General features: G+C 35.0%; 2 protein-coding genes across 3 annotated transcripts in view; both read right to left on the reverse strand.

Annotated features, from left to right (window-relative positions):
* Positions 1-1,444, reverse strand: part of LOC134261852 (uncharacterized) — a 1,662-nt gene extending 218 nt beyond the window's left edge. Inside the window, exon 1 of the mRNA XM_062744246.1 lies at positions 1-1,444. This exon is cut by the window's left edge and continues 218 nt beyond it. Within this exon, the coding sequence (XP_062600230.1) occupies positions 1-1,364 (1,364 nt within the window). The 5' untranslated portion in view covers positions 1,365-1,444.
* LOC134261821 (integrin beta-3-like) overlaps positions 1-15,794 on the reverse strand; it is a 75,512-nt gene that overhangs the window by 45,484 nt on the left and 14,234 nt on the right. For both annotated transcript variants that reach the window (XR_009990897.1, XM_062744219.1), the window contains exons 7-14: positions 15,328-15,424; positions 14,418-14,504; positions 13,920-14,003; positions 13,732-13,809; positions 13,220-13,438; positions 4,401-4,486; positions 2,089-2,140; positions 1,763-1,915 (exon numbers count right to left, since the gene is read on the reverse strand). Coding sequence is in view for 1 of the 2 variants with exons in the window: in XM_062744219.1 (XP_062600203.1) it covers positions 1,763-1,915; positions 2,089-2,140; positions 4,401-4,486; positions 13,220-13,438; positions 13,732-13,809; positions 13,920-14,003; positions 14,418-14,504; positions 15,328-15,424 (856 nt within the window). In the remaining variant the exon portion in view is untranslated. The remainder of the gene's footprint in view (positions 1-1,762; positions 1,916-2,088; positions 2,141-4,400; positions 4,487-13,219; positions 13,439-13,731; positions 13,810-13,919; positions 14,004-14,417; positions 14,505-15,327; positions 15,425-15,794) is intronic.

Genomic DNA, 15,794 nt, shown 5'->3' on the forward strand with positions numbered 1-15,794 from the left:
AACACAGTAGTAGTTCTGGGTTTTTTAAAATTTCCAGAGTTTTCAGCAGAATTTTCTGAAAATTTGCGTTTCTGATTTTTTTCATTCCATTCTGGAATTAAATCCTTAAGAGAATCTTTCTGCTCTTTCCTTTCTTTTAGTTTCTCTTCTAATTTCTTGCCAAAGACGCCATCTTCTGAAAGAGGCAGGCAAATAATTTTGCTATGAATATCCTTCAAGGTACATAATCCAGAGTCTTGTGCTGCAGTTTTCCTTCTTATAAGATGGTGAAAAGCCCCTGCTCTACCCATTTGATCTAGTTCCTTGGTAGACATGGAGAAAATGTCTTTAATTGCTTGAACTGTGTCCGCATCTTGACAAGTTATAGAATCTAACAACCTTCCTAAAGCTTGCTGCATGTAGCTTAATGAAATAATACCCATACGGGCAGCCATCTGTCCCTGATATGCCAAAGTTTCAATACTTTTGTACGGCTGGGAAATTAAATGTTTACTTTTCCCCCAACCTTTGGTTTTATTTCCGTGTTTTTTTCTTAACATTGGTTCTAAAATGTCATCTAGCCCTGGAACTTGTAGAAATGCTGCCGAGTTTGGATGAACAGGGAAACATTGTATATATTCATCTCTATAAGCAGACAAGCGTTCAGGATCAGTAATTCTCCATGACTTTTTCAAGATCTCCTCTTGTGTTTTGTCTAAAACTAATCCAGTTTTTTCTTCCTCTGAAGACGAAACATTGCCAAAAATATCAGTTAGAGTTTTTGTATGCTCGTCACATTTATTGATCAAGTTCTGAAATCTATTGTTGTTGTTGCTGTCCAACTTATGTTGATTGTTATCAAAATCATGGGCAGTAATAGATTCCTCTTGAACTGAGGATTCGTTATCACCCAATAGCTCACGTACTTCTCTGACACTTGGAGCTAATGATATCATATCGTCCATTTCAGGCACACTTAATGTCCCTTCAATTTGGACTTCACTTTCCAAAGGTATAATCGGACGCATTCCAGATGAATCGTCTACATTTGATACCATGGGCTCAGGTCTCCGCGTGGATAAACCACCGGTATCCTGATCCGCTAACGAATTATGAGACACGTTTGTCTCGTGTACATTATGAGAAGCTGTATTCTCTAAAACACTGCTGGACAAAGTTTGAATACTTTCTCTTAAAAAATTCATCATAGTGTCTAACCTTTCGTTGACTCTGTTTTCTAATTGTTCCATTTTCTCGTTAGCTTTGCTGGAGGATTTCCTACCGGACCGCGGTTTTTTTCCTTTGGCCTCCATTACTGACTGTAAATTCTGGAATTCCGAGCCCGAATTTAATTCGTCGTTCGAAATAAAACTGGCTTCTTCCATACTTAAACTAAGAGCATGAGAGAGTATCTATACCAATACCTTATACAAATACAAAGTATTTGTATCACTCCGTGGCTGAGAAATCTCTGCCAAAAAAGTATGAACGTTCTGTTGCACGCCGGAAGATGAACTGATTTGGGCAAGCACCTGAGATGTGATCTCGGTCTTATAAGTGTTTGAATCTTATTCTTTTAAACGCTTGCCCGCGAGTTATGAACGTTAATAAGGGGAAGATATCCTAATGTATATTTATGACTGGTAAGTATAACGAACGAAATAAAATTTGTTTATTTTAAAGAAAACATTTAAGTGTGCCAATTCCAGTAACAAAAGGACGTCTAATGAAGTTGGAATGGCTCAAAAACGCTAGCAACCATATCTTAGCGAACGCCACCTACCGCTTCCGGTTCTAGCTGGCAGTCACAATCACACACGTGTTCTACGTCCACCTGAACACGCTCCTCGAGGCCCTCAGGGAAAATGGTGAAGGTCAGATTTCTATTCTCCGGGCAGGCGGTAAAAGTAGACTTTATTACCGGAGTAAAATTAGCCTAAAAAGTATATATTATTTTTTATTTTCTGTACCTTTTTTTAACAAAACAAAAAGAGATAGCTTTCAGTTGAAAATGTTTTAGAAAAAAATGATTGAATTTATGCATAATGCTGCTTTTAAGTGACTAAAATAATTTTATGTGAATTAGTTTTCAAAGAGAAAAATCCTCACCCATTTCTCAATTGTTAATCCGGTACATATATTAGTTCTGTCTGCTTGTCGTCTAAAATGGCATTAAGACCCAATTACTCAATTTCAGTTTCAAAGATTTTTTAGACTTGATCCCATAACGAAAATTTATTACAGTTATTAACTATTGTACAATGACTTGAGACACAACAACCATAACCAAAATGTATTATATTTAACTATTGTAAAAGATTTAATACATCTATTTTATAGATCTATAGATTTTTAATTTAAATTAACTGATGACAATTTTTAAATATGTACATACATAAAAGTGATATTCCCTTCTAATTAAGTGCAAAAAATGCTTGCAGAAATTTTAATAAGTACAAAAAAAAAACAACTAGAAAACTGACCAGTCAGCAAGGACCCCGCTGAGGGGTAGAAATATAAGGGTGCAGCATACGGAATGAGGATTGAGAATATGTTATATTATTACATTGTTTTAAAAAATATATATGAAGAATATAAGCAACAACTAGCTGTATTTTTAAAATTTCAAGATATTCCTGAATGTTCAAAAATCTGTGTAATCTTGTATTTATATAAAACAGGAAAAAAATCATGTATTATAATAGCTCAATTAAATGTGTATTTAAAAAAGATTTAAGCAGGTGTTTGATAAAATGCTAGCATTCAGTGAATACAAATATCACCCAGGGTTGACCTCAACTTCAAAACAAACATCAGTTGCAGACAAAGGTGTTCATTAATCTCCACGTTACAGATAAAGATAAGCCTTTAAATTGTCTGCAGAAAGTAATATAATTTATCCAGGGGGGGATTAATTGTACTGTTCTCTCATCTTTTCCTTCTAAATTTTCAGCAATGAAAGAGTGGGGTTATTATCTGATTACCTGTTAAAATTAACAGACAGGATTAAGGCAGCAAAAAAAAAGGAAACAAGAGGACCATGGGCCACATCGCTCACCTGGGTAACATTGGTGATGCCGTTCTTTACCAGATTTCCCCCTTGTAATACCTAGTGTGGCCTCGCCCTACCCCAAGCGGGTCGCAATTTTGAACAATTTAGAATCTACACTACCCCAGGATGCTTCCACATAAGTTTCAGCTTTGTTGGCCAAGTGGTTCTTAAGAAGAAGATTTTTTATAGTGTTTTCCCTATATATTTTTATGTAAAATTTGGATTCCCTATTGTGGCCCCGCCCTACCCCCGGGGGTGATGATTTGAAAAATTTAGAATCTACACTACCCCAGGATGCTTCCATAAAAATTTCAGCTTTTCTGGCCCAGTGGTTCTTGAGAAGATTTTTCTAATGACCCCACCCTGTGTTTGTATTTTCTTGATTATCTCCCCTTGTGAGTGGTCTTGGCCCTTTTTTAACAATTTAAACTTCCTATCGCCTAGGCATGCTTTGTACCAAGTTTGGTTAAAATTGGCCCAGTGGTTCTTGAGAAGAAGTCAAAAATGTGAAAATTTAACATACGGACGACAGACAAAATGTGATCAGAAAAGCTCATTTGAGCCTTCGGCTCAGGTGAGCTAATGAAATAATAATAAAGGATATCTTAATATAAATCTTGTTTTTCGATTTCAATAAAATCACAACTCTTGGTGTACGGTATTTTAACCAAAATATTATTTAAATCCATATTTCAGAGAATGTGCCCATCATACAAAATTGACCTTAACTTCATTTGCAGACAGAGGTGGTACAGTAAATAATCTCAATGTGACATATAATGATAATGCTTAGGATTTCCTTCTAGTGGAAGGTTGATTAACCCCAAGGGACTCATTGCACAGCTTTCATAATTTACAATAGATACATTCTTAGCAATTATCTCTCCTTGCCCATTCATTCTTATGTATAGTTAAAGATTCTACTTCATCTCCCAGCTCCAAATCAGAAGACGAAGAGAACCAAACTTAACATCAAACTATGCCTTTCTTCCTACTGAACTATAATACCAAATCTGAACTTTATTGGACAACCATAAAAAACATATTAGAAAAAAACAGAAAATTGGTGGACGGAAGAATGATAGACGGACAGACAGACAGCTAGACGGACGGATAGACAGAGTGATTACGATAGGGAACCAGCAATCCTTGCGGGGCCCTAACAAGGATTTCAAAGTCATGGTCAATATATTTTGATTTATTATAGTGAGAACTTTGATACCATAGTTATTTTAGATAACTTTAATAATTTATATATATATTAGTTTACTATGAAGTAATTTTGTAAGGGGGACCAGAGATGCAAGTAATTTTAGTCTCACAACCAATTCATGATATGTTTTTTTAAGTATTGTTATGTATTACATACCCCCCTGTATTACAGTTTGTATACATGGTAACATCCAGTTCCTCAAAATCTTCATTAACAACCAACTTTACTGTCTCACGTAAACGCTGAAACAAAAAATACACCATGATTACATGTAAATTGTTTGTCAATATACAAGAAAATTTATCACTGAAAGCGGCTTTGCTCTGATTTTTGTTTTTTAATCTACAATTACAAAGATAAGGACAAATATTTATTCTCCCCTGCAAGTAAAAATTCTATTAAAATGTTTTGAAGATAACCTTGAGATGTGTAAAATATTGTCAGTACGTAGTCAAGTGGTAAAAAAAATAAGTGTCTGATGAGACTGTAGCTCTACTGGTCTGTACGTGTATAAAAGGAAAAGTAGCACTTGGATTCGTCTTCTCAACACGCAGAAATAAATAAAATTATTTATCTTTGTGTAGTCTAATTGTGTGCCAAGTTATATTGAAATCAGACCAAAACTGTAGGAGGAGTAGGGTTTTAAAGGAATTTCATGGAAATTTCTATTTTAGTAACCATGGCAACACCGTTCATCGAAATAAAAAAACCGATGCAGTAAATTATGTTTCTTAGTGTAGTCTACTTGTGTGCCAAGTTATATAGAAATCAGACCAAAACTGTAGGAGTAGTAGCATTTTGAAAACTTGTTTACAGACGGACAGACGAACGGACGGACAACGGAAGCATTACTATCGCATAATCTCTTCTGGTTTCTGACCAGGAGAGCTTAAAACAAATCATAGCACCATTAAGGTTAGGGGGATAATTTTCCAATAAAAAAACAGTGTTTTAGAGAACACGTACTATTTTTCAAGTACAATGTTCAAAAACATACAGATACTTTAAGGACATGTGCAACGTAATTAACGTAACTTCAACTTCATATTCATTTCCCTGGAGTTGAGGAGTTCCAAAACTTGAATGAGCTGTGTGCAACATTTTAATGTCTATATATGCTTTGGTACACTTCTTTTGAAACAAGTTTGGATAAACAAAAGACCGAGAATATATATGCTTAGTAATTTTTGTACATTTTTCTTTTAATTTCAGAAGAATTTTCATCAGTTTATATCTTTTCAAAACCCTTGGTAATGCATGCTGACTTATTTTGTCTCCGAACATCTGATGGCACTATAATCTTATATTAAGAATATCTTGAAAAATTATCAGTAGGTTGCTTATGTCCTTTGGAAGAAACTGATAAATGAAGACAATTTCAGAGAAAGTAGAACGCAATTACAATCATGGATGAAATATATGGAGATAAACAGTATTCAAGCTCAAAAGTCCATTAGAATTTACAAAGTAGGACCAGAGCAAACATGAACCTCGGAATCATCAGAGGTGGAAACAGGTGCCATGGAGGAGTGAGCATCCCCTGATGACCGGTCACATTCGCCGTGTGCACCTAGTCATGAACGGGAAATAGCGGCAAAATCCGTCGTCAACTCAGTGTGTAAATAATGGACTAACAATTAGTATGAACTATTTGAATGAAACAATGAAATATTAGTATAAACATTTGACTCAATGATAAATTGAATTTCCTGTCATGATATTGGATATCAGAATATAATTATGTTCCCCAAACGAAGTTTGGGAACATATTGTTTTTACTCGGTTTCTTATTATTATTATTATTCTTTTTTTTCTTCTTTGTTCTCCGGTACTTTTTTGTCCGCGAGTGTTCTCAGAAACTGTTCATCCAACTGAGCTAAAACCTTTTTAGGGTTAATAGGTGTGAAGTGTAGGTGTGCGGAACGAAGGTCATTTTGCGCGCATACGCCTGCACGTGCGGGCGCGTGAAATGAGTGAAATGACTGATATACTTTATATAGCCATAACTTTTACATTTTTCGATGAAATACTTTAAAACTCATCATATAAGGATATATTAATAGTGTAGATAATATGACATGGTCAAATTAGCATGAACTCACGCGCATGCACGTGCGCTGCGCTCTGATTGGCTGAAACAAAAATCTCAATATCTTTTTTGTTTTTTGACGAAATGCTTTGACATTTTAAACATAGTCATGCATGAGGATATACTACAGTATGATATATAACATTTTTCATGAAAACACACGCATGCACGTGCGCTGCAATCTGATTGGTTAAAACTTTAAATGCCTCTAACTTTTTTGATTCTCAACAAAACAGGATGAAATTTAGAATATGAATAGATATGACGGATTCCTACATCATGCTACTATCAAACTTGAATGCAAGTGCATGCATGCACGTGTGCGCGCGCAATGCGTTAAATAATCGATATACTTGATATAGTCGTAATTTTTTTATGAAACGTTTTGAAACTCAAAGAATAGAAACATATTAAAAGTGTAGTCAAGATGATATGGCTTTCATGCATTGCACCTGCGCGCGCGTGCAATGTTCAAATGACTTGTATACTTGATATGGCCGTTAGTTTTATATTTCTTTATGAAATGCTTTTGATGACCTTGACCTTTGACCTTGACCTTTGACCTCTTGATTCAAAGGTCACAATCCAGCTCAAGTTCGTAGATGTATCTACAAACTCACTTTAGCAAATGCTTAGAATAAGTAAGTCAACCCCCCCCCTTTTCTCCTGAAAAAAAAAATCAATAACAACGTAGAAAATTTCTCTGAAACTCAATCCACACCTGGGATCGACATAAAATTTCACTTAAGGTGCAGGAAAGACTTCATAGAAAGTTTCCTGAAAGTTTTACGGTAAGTCTCTAAAGCATATAGAAATTATGAACTTTTACGGCAAAAATTACAAATTCGGTCGTGTTTGAAATTTAAGTGCAGACGAACAAAGATATGATATAAACCTTTTAAAGCCTCTATCTCTAGATGTCGTTAATAGCATTCAATTCTACTGATATGAATTAATATTTTAATACCAAGCATTCTTCTTTTATTTTACTTTTGAAATTTATTTGAATTTTTTTTTAGAATTACACAATGCCCAGAAACAGCGAGTTTCGGTATATTAAAAAGCAATACACGTTTCTTTCCCCGTAAAACATCAGGTATTTGAATTCATAAAAAAAAAATATTAATGAGGGGGTGTTAAACAATACCTGTCACATTAACTGACACCAAAAAACCAGGGTACGTACACGACATTTTCTGATTTTTTTGCATCTGCAAACAAGGCTACCCTCAAATCCACGTGTTTTCAATGTCTTTATAAACATCTCAAAAGCACCCCAGGAAGTAGCCTCCTATGCCCTGGGACAATAGTTCCTGTCAAAAAACTTTATTTATTTACAGAGTAGATAAAATTTCCTAGGCACAGGTACCAGAGTTGTCAAAATGGCCTGGGAGGAAATAAAAAAATCTCAAAAGAAAGGGAAATCGGCTTTATATGTATGGGACTACAACTGACTAAGTTCATTTTGATTGGTCAATTACCGGTGTGGTACCCCTAGTCGCCTTGAACCCAGTCCTGTCTTTCTAAATAAAACCAACTCCGAGCCCGATGTAAAAATCCTAGTAGAGAAATGAGAATTTGAATTTTCCTGCCTTATTATGTTCCCCAAACGAAGTTTGGGAACATATTGTTTTTACTCGGTTTCTTATTATGTTCCCCAAACGGAGTTTGGGAACATATTGTTTTTACTCGGTTTCTTATTATGTTCCCCAAACGAAGTTGGGGAACATATTGTTTTTACTCTGTTTCTTATTATTATTATTATTATTATGTTCCCCAAACGAAGTTGGGGAACATATTGTTTTTACTCTGTTTCTTATTATTATTATTATTATTATGTTCCCCAAACGAAGTTGGGGAACATATTGTTTTTACTCTGTTTCTTATTATTATTATTATTATTATTTTTCTTCTTCTTCCTGGGTACTTTTTTGTCCGGGAATGATCTTGTAAACTGTTCGTCCGAGGTAGGTAAAACCTTTTTAGGGTAAGTAGACATGTTATGCAGATTTGCGGAATCAAGGTCATTTTGCGCGCACGTGCTTGCAAGAGCGCGCACGTGCAACACTTGAAATAACCAATATAATAGATATAGTCGGAACTTTTCTATTTTTTGATAAAATGCTTTGAAACTCATAAGGTAAGGATACATTAGTAGTACAGACAAGATGGCATGGTCAAAATAGCAAGATCTCACGCGCATGCACGTGCGCTTTGCTCTGATTGGCTGAAACTAAAGTCTCAATATCTTTCTTGTTTCTTGTCATAATCTTTTGAAATTTTGAACATGGTCCTACATTATGAAGATCTACAGCATGATTTATTAAAATTTTAATAAAAGCATGCGCATGCGCGCGTGCTGTAATCTGATTGGCTAAAACTTTAAATGGCTATATCTCCTTTGTTTTTTGACGAAATGATTTGAAATTTAAAACATAGTCATGCATTACGATATCCTAAAATATGATATAGAAAATATTCATGAAATCACGCACATGCACGTGTGCTGCAATCTGATTGGCTGAAACTTCGAATGGCTATAACTGTCTTGTTTTTCAACCAAACAGGATGGGATTTAGAACTTGGATAAATATAAGGGACTCCTACAAGAAGGTGTAGTCATTATGCACGTGCTTGCACGTGCGTGCACGTGAAATGAGTAAAATAAAAAACACACTCGAATGAGTGCATTTTTTAATACTTTTGGATTAAATGCTTTGATATTATTAAAATTTTAGATAGTGTAGACAAGATAATATGGTCGTTTCGCACATGAACACGCGTGCAATGCCTATTTTTAAAATATATTTTGTATTTTTCTTGGAAGACCTTGATTAAGTCTAAATTCCATAAAGTATTTCTTATTTAATAGAGATAACAGGGAATATGGCACCAAAAGGGAGTTGGGGAGCGTTTGGGGAACATCTGTAACGGTCCCCGTTACAATTAGCACTAGTTATTATTGCTTTTACTTATACGAAAAAAATATTCGTAACGTTTTGGTCATTAATTCATAAATTACAAGGTGGAACGTGTTTCTTCTTTGTTTTTGGCAGTAGAGACTTCATGAATCTACCTTTGAAAATGAAGTTCATAAACTTGATCAAAAAACTGAGCATAAAATACACAGAAAATCAGTCTTTCTCTCAAAGACTTTTCTTTCAATTCGAAACCATTTGATTGATTTACATTAAGATTTTTTGTAAAATAACAAGATTTCCAACAGCAACAGTCCTACAATTAGCAAAGCGTACAAATTAGTAAGTAACATACTCTGGAGCATAACAATCTAATGCACAGAATATATTTTTTCTGTTTGTTTACAAAAGACGTCAGATAATGCTTTGAATATACTCAACACTCTCCATATCTGATACACTGTAGAAGTACTTTTTCCACGTAGTATTAATTTACGCTATGTACGCGGTCACAAATTTTCCTCGGAAATTTGTCCAAGCGTACTTAGGCTAAATAAAATTGAAATCTTGGTTCTCAGGCCCGCCCGCATCCGTTTTGAGGTAGCCGCATTGCCGACTTTTTTGTATTTTTGATAAAATAAAACATAGGTAATCAGAGATTACAGAGCTCACCTCAACGAATGTTGTCTTTAAATAAGGCAAATTCATACAATTAACCAACAAAAAGTGTACATTCCAAAAATGAAAATATTTAAGCAATTTTGATCTGATACTTTGAAATAGACCTACATAAAAAATTTAAACTAGTTCTTCTTCATGAAAATAATCAAAATCCAGCATCTGAAGGAAATTTGAGAATTTTGATCTCTTGATGAAAACTTTAACCTGTTCACTCAACCAGAAAATGTAGGTCAGATTCAGCATCCGAAGCAAGCCCAGTAGTGTGCATCCTTAGATGTATCATCCATGCAAGTTTGGTCAACATAGGGCTTATAGTTACTTGGAAATGAAACCTGCACCAAAAACTTTAATCTGTTCACTCAACCGGAAAATGTAGGTCAGATTCAGCATCCGAAGCAAGCCCGGTAGTATGCATCCTTAGATGTATCATCCATGCAAGTTTGGTCAACATAGGGCTTATAGTTCGGAAAATGTTGGTCAGATTCAGCATCCAAAGCAAGCCCGGTAGTATGCATCATTAGATGTATCATCCATGCAAGTTTGGTCAACATAGGGATTATAGTTACTTGGAAATGAAACTACACCAAAAACTTTAACCTGTTCAATCAACCAGAAAATGTAGGTCAGATTCAGCATCCGAAGCAGGCCCGGTAGTGTGCATCCTTAGATGTATCATCCATGCAAGTTTGGTCAACATAGGGCTTATAGTTACTTGGAAATGAAACCTGCACCAAAAACTTTAATCTGTTCACTCAACCGGAAAATGTAGGTCAGATTCAGCATTTGAAGCAAGCCCGGTAGTATGCATCCTTAGATGTATCATCCATGCAAGTTTGGTCAACATAGGGCTTATAGTTACTTGGAAATGAAACATGCACCAAATACTTTAACCTGTTCTCTCAACCTGAAAATGTAGGTCAGATTCAGCATCCGAAGCAAGCCCGGTAGTATCCATCCTTAGATGTATCATCCATGCAAGTTTGGTCAACATAGGGCTTATAGTTACTTGGAAATGAAACATGCACCAATAACTTTAACCTGTTCACTCAACCGGAAAATGTAGGTCAGATTCAGCATCCGAAGCAAGCCCGGTAGTATGCATCATTAGATGTATCATCCATGCAAGTTTGGTCAACATAGGGATTATAGTTACTTGGAAATGAAACCTACACCAAAAACTTTAACCTGTTCAATCAACCGGAAAATGTAGGTCAGATTCAGCATCCGAAGCAAGCCCAGTAGTATCCATCCTTAGATGTATCATCCATGCAAGTTTGGTCAACATAGGGATTATAGTTACTTGGAAATGAAACCTACGAGGGGTGTTAGAAAAGTTCGCGGACAAGTTCTATTGTGAGCGCGCTATTTCCACGAAACCGGTCAAACTTTCCAGATAGAATCTTTACCTTTTTTCCAATAAATATACAAGAAATTTTTGCTCTCCGGTGATTATTAAAAAATATACAGCTTTTTTATTTTGATAAAACTTGCTTCACGGAGCATGCTACATTTTGGCACGTTTACATCACAAAGACTCTTTATTAAAATTAAAAAATGCACAATTGTAGCGCAAAGAGATTTATGATATTTTACCTGCCGCTAAAGTATTCATAAAACGTCACTGGGAGAAATTTTGAACTAAATTGGAGGGTATATGACTGTTTTATAGCCGTTTGTATATGATCATTGCGTAAAAACACAGCCAAAAATCGGTACGTCATTGAGCGTCATGGAGCACTGCACTACGTAAAAATTATGTAGGCAGACTGGAAAATGTCTAAAAAGAGATTAAAATGTTCAAGATGCTGCCGGGAATTTCCTACACCTACAAAGGAGAAGTTTTCAAATGGTTGTAGCTTCATAAGAATGGAAGGATTGACATTTTGAAAGATTAACTACAGCGATACTTCAGTACCCCCGTATCGCATGGACATTGCGTTGCGCCTATATGGTTTTGCATAGTTTCCATACCTGATCGATTAACTGATTAACTGCATAAACTTTTTTTTAAGATCTCAATAATATCCGAATCAGTACAAAAGACATTGTAGAAGAAAAGTAACATGTCTTGATATAGATATTCAATTTAAAAGTAGAAAAAAGATCAGAAAAATCTAAAGATTTATAGAACTGCGACAAAGGTTAACGGGTTGAAATCTGGTCGTTACATCTCCTTACGTCAAGTGATTGCTCCGTGAATCCCATAACCTCATAGTAAAAATCGTTGTAAATTTTCAAGATGTTATTATATGGACCTGATTTTTTACATACCAATAAACAAAATGTAGGAATTTATTCAGACATAGGTCATACTTCACAGTACACAATAGAAATTTCCGTAATTCAATGTGTCCGCGAACTTTTCTAACGACCCTCGTACACCAAAAACTGCACCAAAAATGTTAACCTGCTCCAAAAACATTAACCTGGTCATTCCTTTGCTGAAATTGCAGCATCTGAAACTTTGACTGGTACAATGAAACACACTAGAACCATCTTCCATGCATGTCTAATCAATATAGGACATAGAAGTACTTAAAAAGAAAACTGCTCCAAAAAACTTAACCTTAACCTGGGACGCCGACGCCGACGTGGACGCCGACGCCGACGCCGACACCGACGCCGACGCCGAGGGTATTACATAAGCTCCCCCAACTTCGTTGAGGTGAGCTAAAAATTGGTGTTGCGGACACCAATCCGGAAATAAAAATTCCGACCTCATTTGTTTTGTAGTTTAGTATTCAAATATCACTTCCGGTAGTCATTTTCAATGAGATTTTGGCTACTTCGTTTGAAAATACATTCGAGGACATTACCTACGATGTTTACACGCTGTTAAGCAATGGATAAAGCAGAAATTTTGACCAGAAATGGAAAGTATATCTGTGACTAAAAAATTTATCTTTATGTTAAAAAAAATTCGGAAATTAAATTTAAAAAAAATCCTCCCTCATCTACTTTATTGCCAATAAAATGAAAAATAAAATGCCGCCCTCCCGCATCTGTTTTGGAGAAAATTGGCCTGAGAACCAAGGAATTAAATTTAGATAGCCTTAATATAAATGTATGGCATATAGTGACAGTCTAGAAAATCCGCATAATTTCTACCCGCGGATTAAACAGAAACTGAGATTCCGCGGATTTATGACCCCGCGGAAAAAAGTACATCTACAGTATTGCAAGTCATTTTTATTGATTTTATGTCTGAAGATTCTCCAAATTATTCCATACTATATAAGGTTTATTATGTATAGTTGTAACAACATCTAAATGCTCTCAGTATTTACCCTGTAATTTTCACTAACGATGTTTAAAATATTTGTTGCATCTGAAGACAGCTGAGAAGCCCCTTGGGTACCCCCTGGTAAAAGTTGAGCTAGTTTGTCATAGTAAAGACTCCGAACTTGCTGATTGGTCAGTTCAGAAGAGTTTCCTCCAATCACAAAGATGACATTTATATTGTTTTCCTTGGCTTTCTGAATAATTTGTCCGACGGAAGGATAGTCCTAAAATTCAATATACATGAAAACATTATCATTGGAAGAAAATCAGGGGAATACTGTACTATTTTCTAAGTACAGTGAAACCTGTCTAATCCGACATGCACTGGGAGACGAAATTTATGTCGGAATAGACAGGGTGTCGGATTGCACATGGAAAATAGTAAAATAGGAAAGAAATATAACGTTGGAATGTGCAGTATGTCGGATTAGAAAGTTATCGCTGTATTTCTTTAAAAATTGTGAACAGTTTAAAAATATATGGTCAATTACAGGTAGCAGGATAGTACAAAATGTACCTGTATTTCAGCCTTTGTATAATATCCGCCGGCACCTAGATGACATTCTCCATCATTTGGTTCCAGGATTCCAGCTAACTGTTAAAACAGATGATCAACAAGAGATAATATTCCAATTCACACTTTAATTTCAAATTCTTGCTCTGTTAAATTACACTTTACTTTCACTGCTATTAAATGCCACTCACCCTGCCGTCCCCAGCTTGATGAAAGTTGATATCTGTGGCGTATAGTAACATCCTTCTGGCTTTGTTTCTCCAACCAATTTTACTCTTCAGAAAAAAATAAAATCTTTTATCAAGCATTTGTGATTTTCTTTCTTATATCTGGACATATTGTATATATTCATAAACTTACACACATAATTTTTTTTAAAATTTTCTCGTTACTGTAATATTTTTTGAATGGAAGATTTTTGTTATTTCAGTAAGTGAAAATGGCTGATCCAGTCATTCACATATATGAAGTTATCCAACAGAAGGATACGTAAATAAAAACTACATGTATAACAAAGAATCATCAATCATATGTGTGTTTTTCTGTATATTTTTTTAAACACATTATGTATTCAAAAGCTTACAGCTTTAATAATTTTTTTGAGGATAAAGATGAATTCTCAATCGAAACTTATACGAAGCCTAGTCCAAAGAAGGATACATGAATAAAATCTTCAAGAAAAACCTTACCCCACACACCATAGCTTGCATTAAACCATCAAAGAGACCCTCTGGTTTGTCGAAGTTCGCTGTGGTTCTGATGGCATCTACTGCATTCTAAAAATAAATAAGATTCTGATTGGATCTTAATATGGGATCTACTTCATTCTAAATATATATAAGATTCTGATTGGATCTTTAAAGAGGGACTACTGCATTCTAAGAATAAGAAGATTGTGAATGGAATTTTTAAGTTGGTCCTGCATCAAATAATAAGAGGCTGCTAAAAATAATGCATGTTTTCTTACATTATGCATCTGGTGTTTATATTCTTATTCTTGTGCCTTAGTAATGCTAATTTCCCCTAGTCCAATCTGACCACGAATTTTTAAACTTTAAGAATATATCTGAAAATTATAGACACATAGGGGCCAGAAAAAAAGACAAAATTAGAGAGCAGTCACTTGAAATGTGTTGGTTTTATTTAATTCATTAAAATAATTGTTTGCAAAATGTTGTAAAAATTACTTCCCAAGGAGAAATATTATATGTTTTGTGCCAATCTACATTTGGTTTTCCCAAGCTTTTTGTAGATAAAACATATCCGGAAAAAACTGTAAATCAAAAGAGCAGAAACACACCACTGTTAAATTAAATCAACAGAAAAAGGAGCAAAAGGAGAGATGAGAGCTGTTTGGTTCCCGGGCCCGGATACATGTACCATAAAATGAGAACAGACAAACTAAAAATTTTGATTTTGAATACCTTTTAATTTACGAAACATAACTTCTTTAAAAAATTACAGATTTGTACAATATTCCAATTATTAACAAATGGTAAAAAAAAATGTTCCATTATCATAATTATTAAACAGTTACATTGATTTAAAATTTTGGCTTGTTTATTCTCAGTTTATGGTCTCTGGGATAGAATGCAGTACCTCGAATGCCGTGATGTCCGGGGTGAGTGTCTGACGGTGCCGATAGGAGTAAGCTGGTTCACACGTGATACTGGTTCCCACACACGGATCAGCTAGACTGTAAAAATGTAAAAAGAGTCTCTTCATTCGGTTTCAATATTTGTGGTGACACGGCAAACTTTGCAATTACCGTATAGCGGGTTATTTTAGCGGAGTGCTAATTTTTGGTTATTTTAGCGTTTTGATAGTGGACGGCTAAAATTTTAATCGCTAAAATATTCAGTGTTCTGCTTAGTGTTCATCTGCAAAGAGCTTAAACCCTGTCTCCGCTAAAATAAACTAGAACTGTCCAATAGGGACAAATACCCCCCGCTGGGTTTTTCAGAGAAGGTGCCAATTCAAAAATACTGTATGGATCTAGAGGTGTTCACAATTTACTTACAAATATTTGCAGTGAAATATTATTGCTCATCATGTTTCTTAATGAA

The sequence above is a fragment of the Saccostrea cucullata genome, unplaced genomic scaffold (assembly GCF_032062105.1).
Source record: "Saccostrea cucullata isolate Sc308-1 unplaced genomic scaffold, CSIRO_AGI_Scuc_v1 ctg356, whole genome shotgun sequence".
In the NCBI taxonomy this organism is placed as follows: Eukaryota; Metazoa; Mollusca; class Bivalvia; order Ostreida; family Ostreidae; genus Saccostrea; species Saccostrea cuccullata.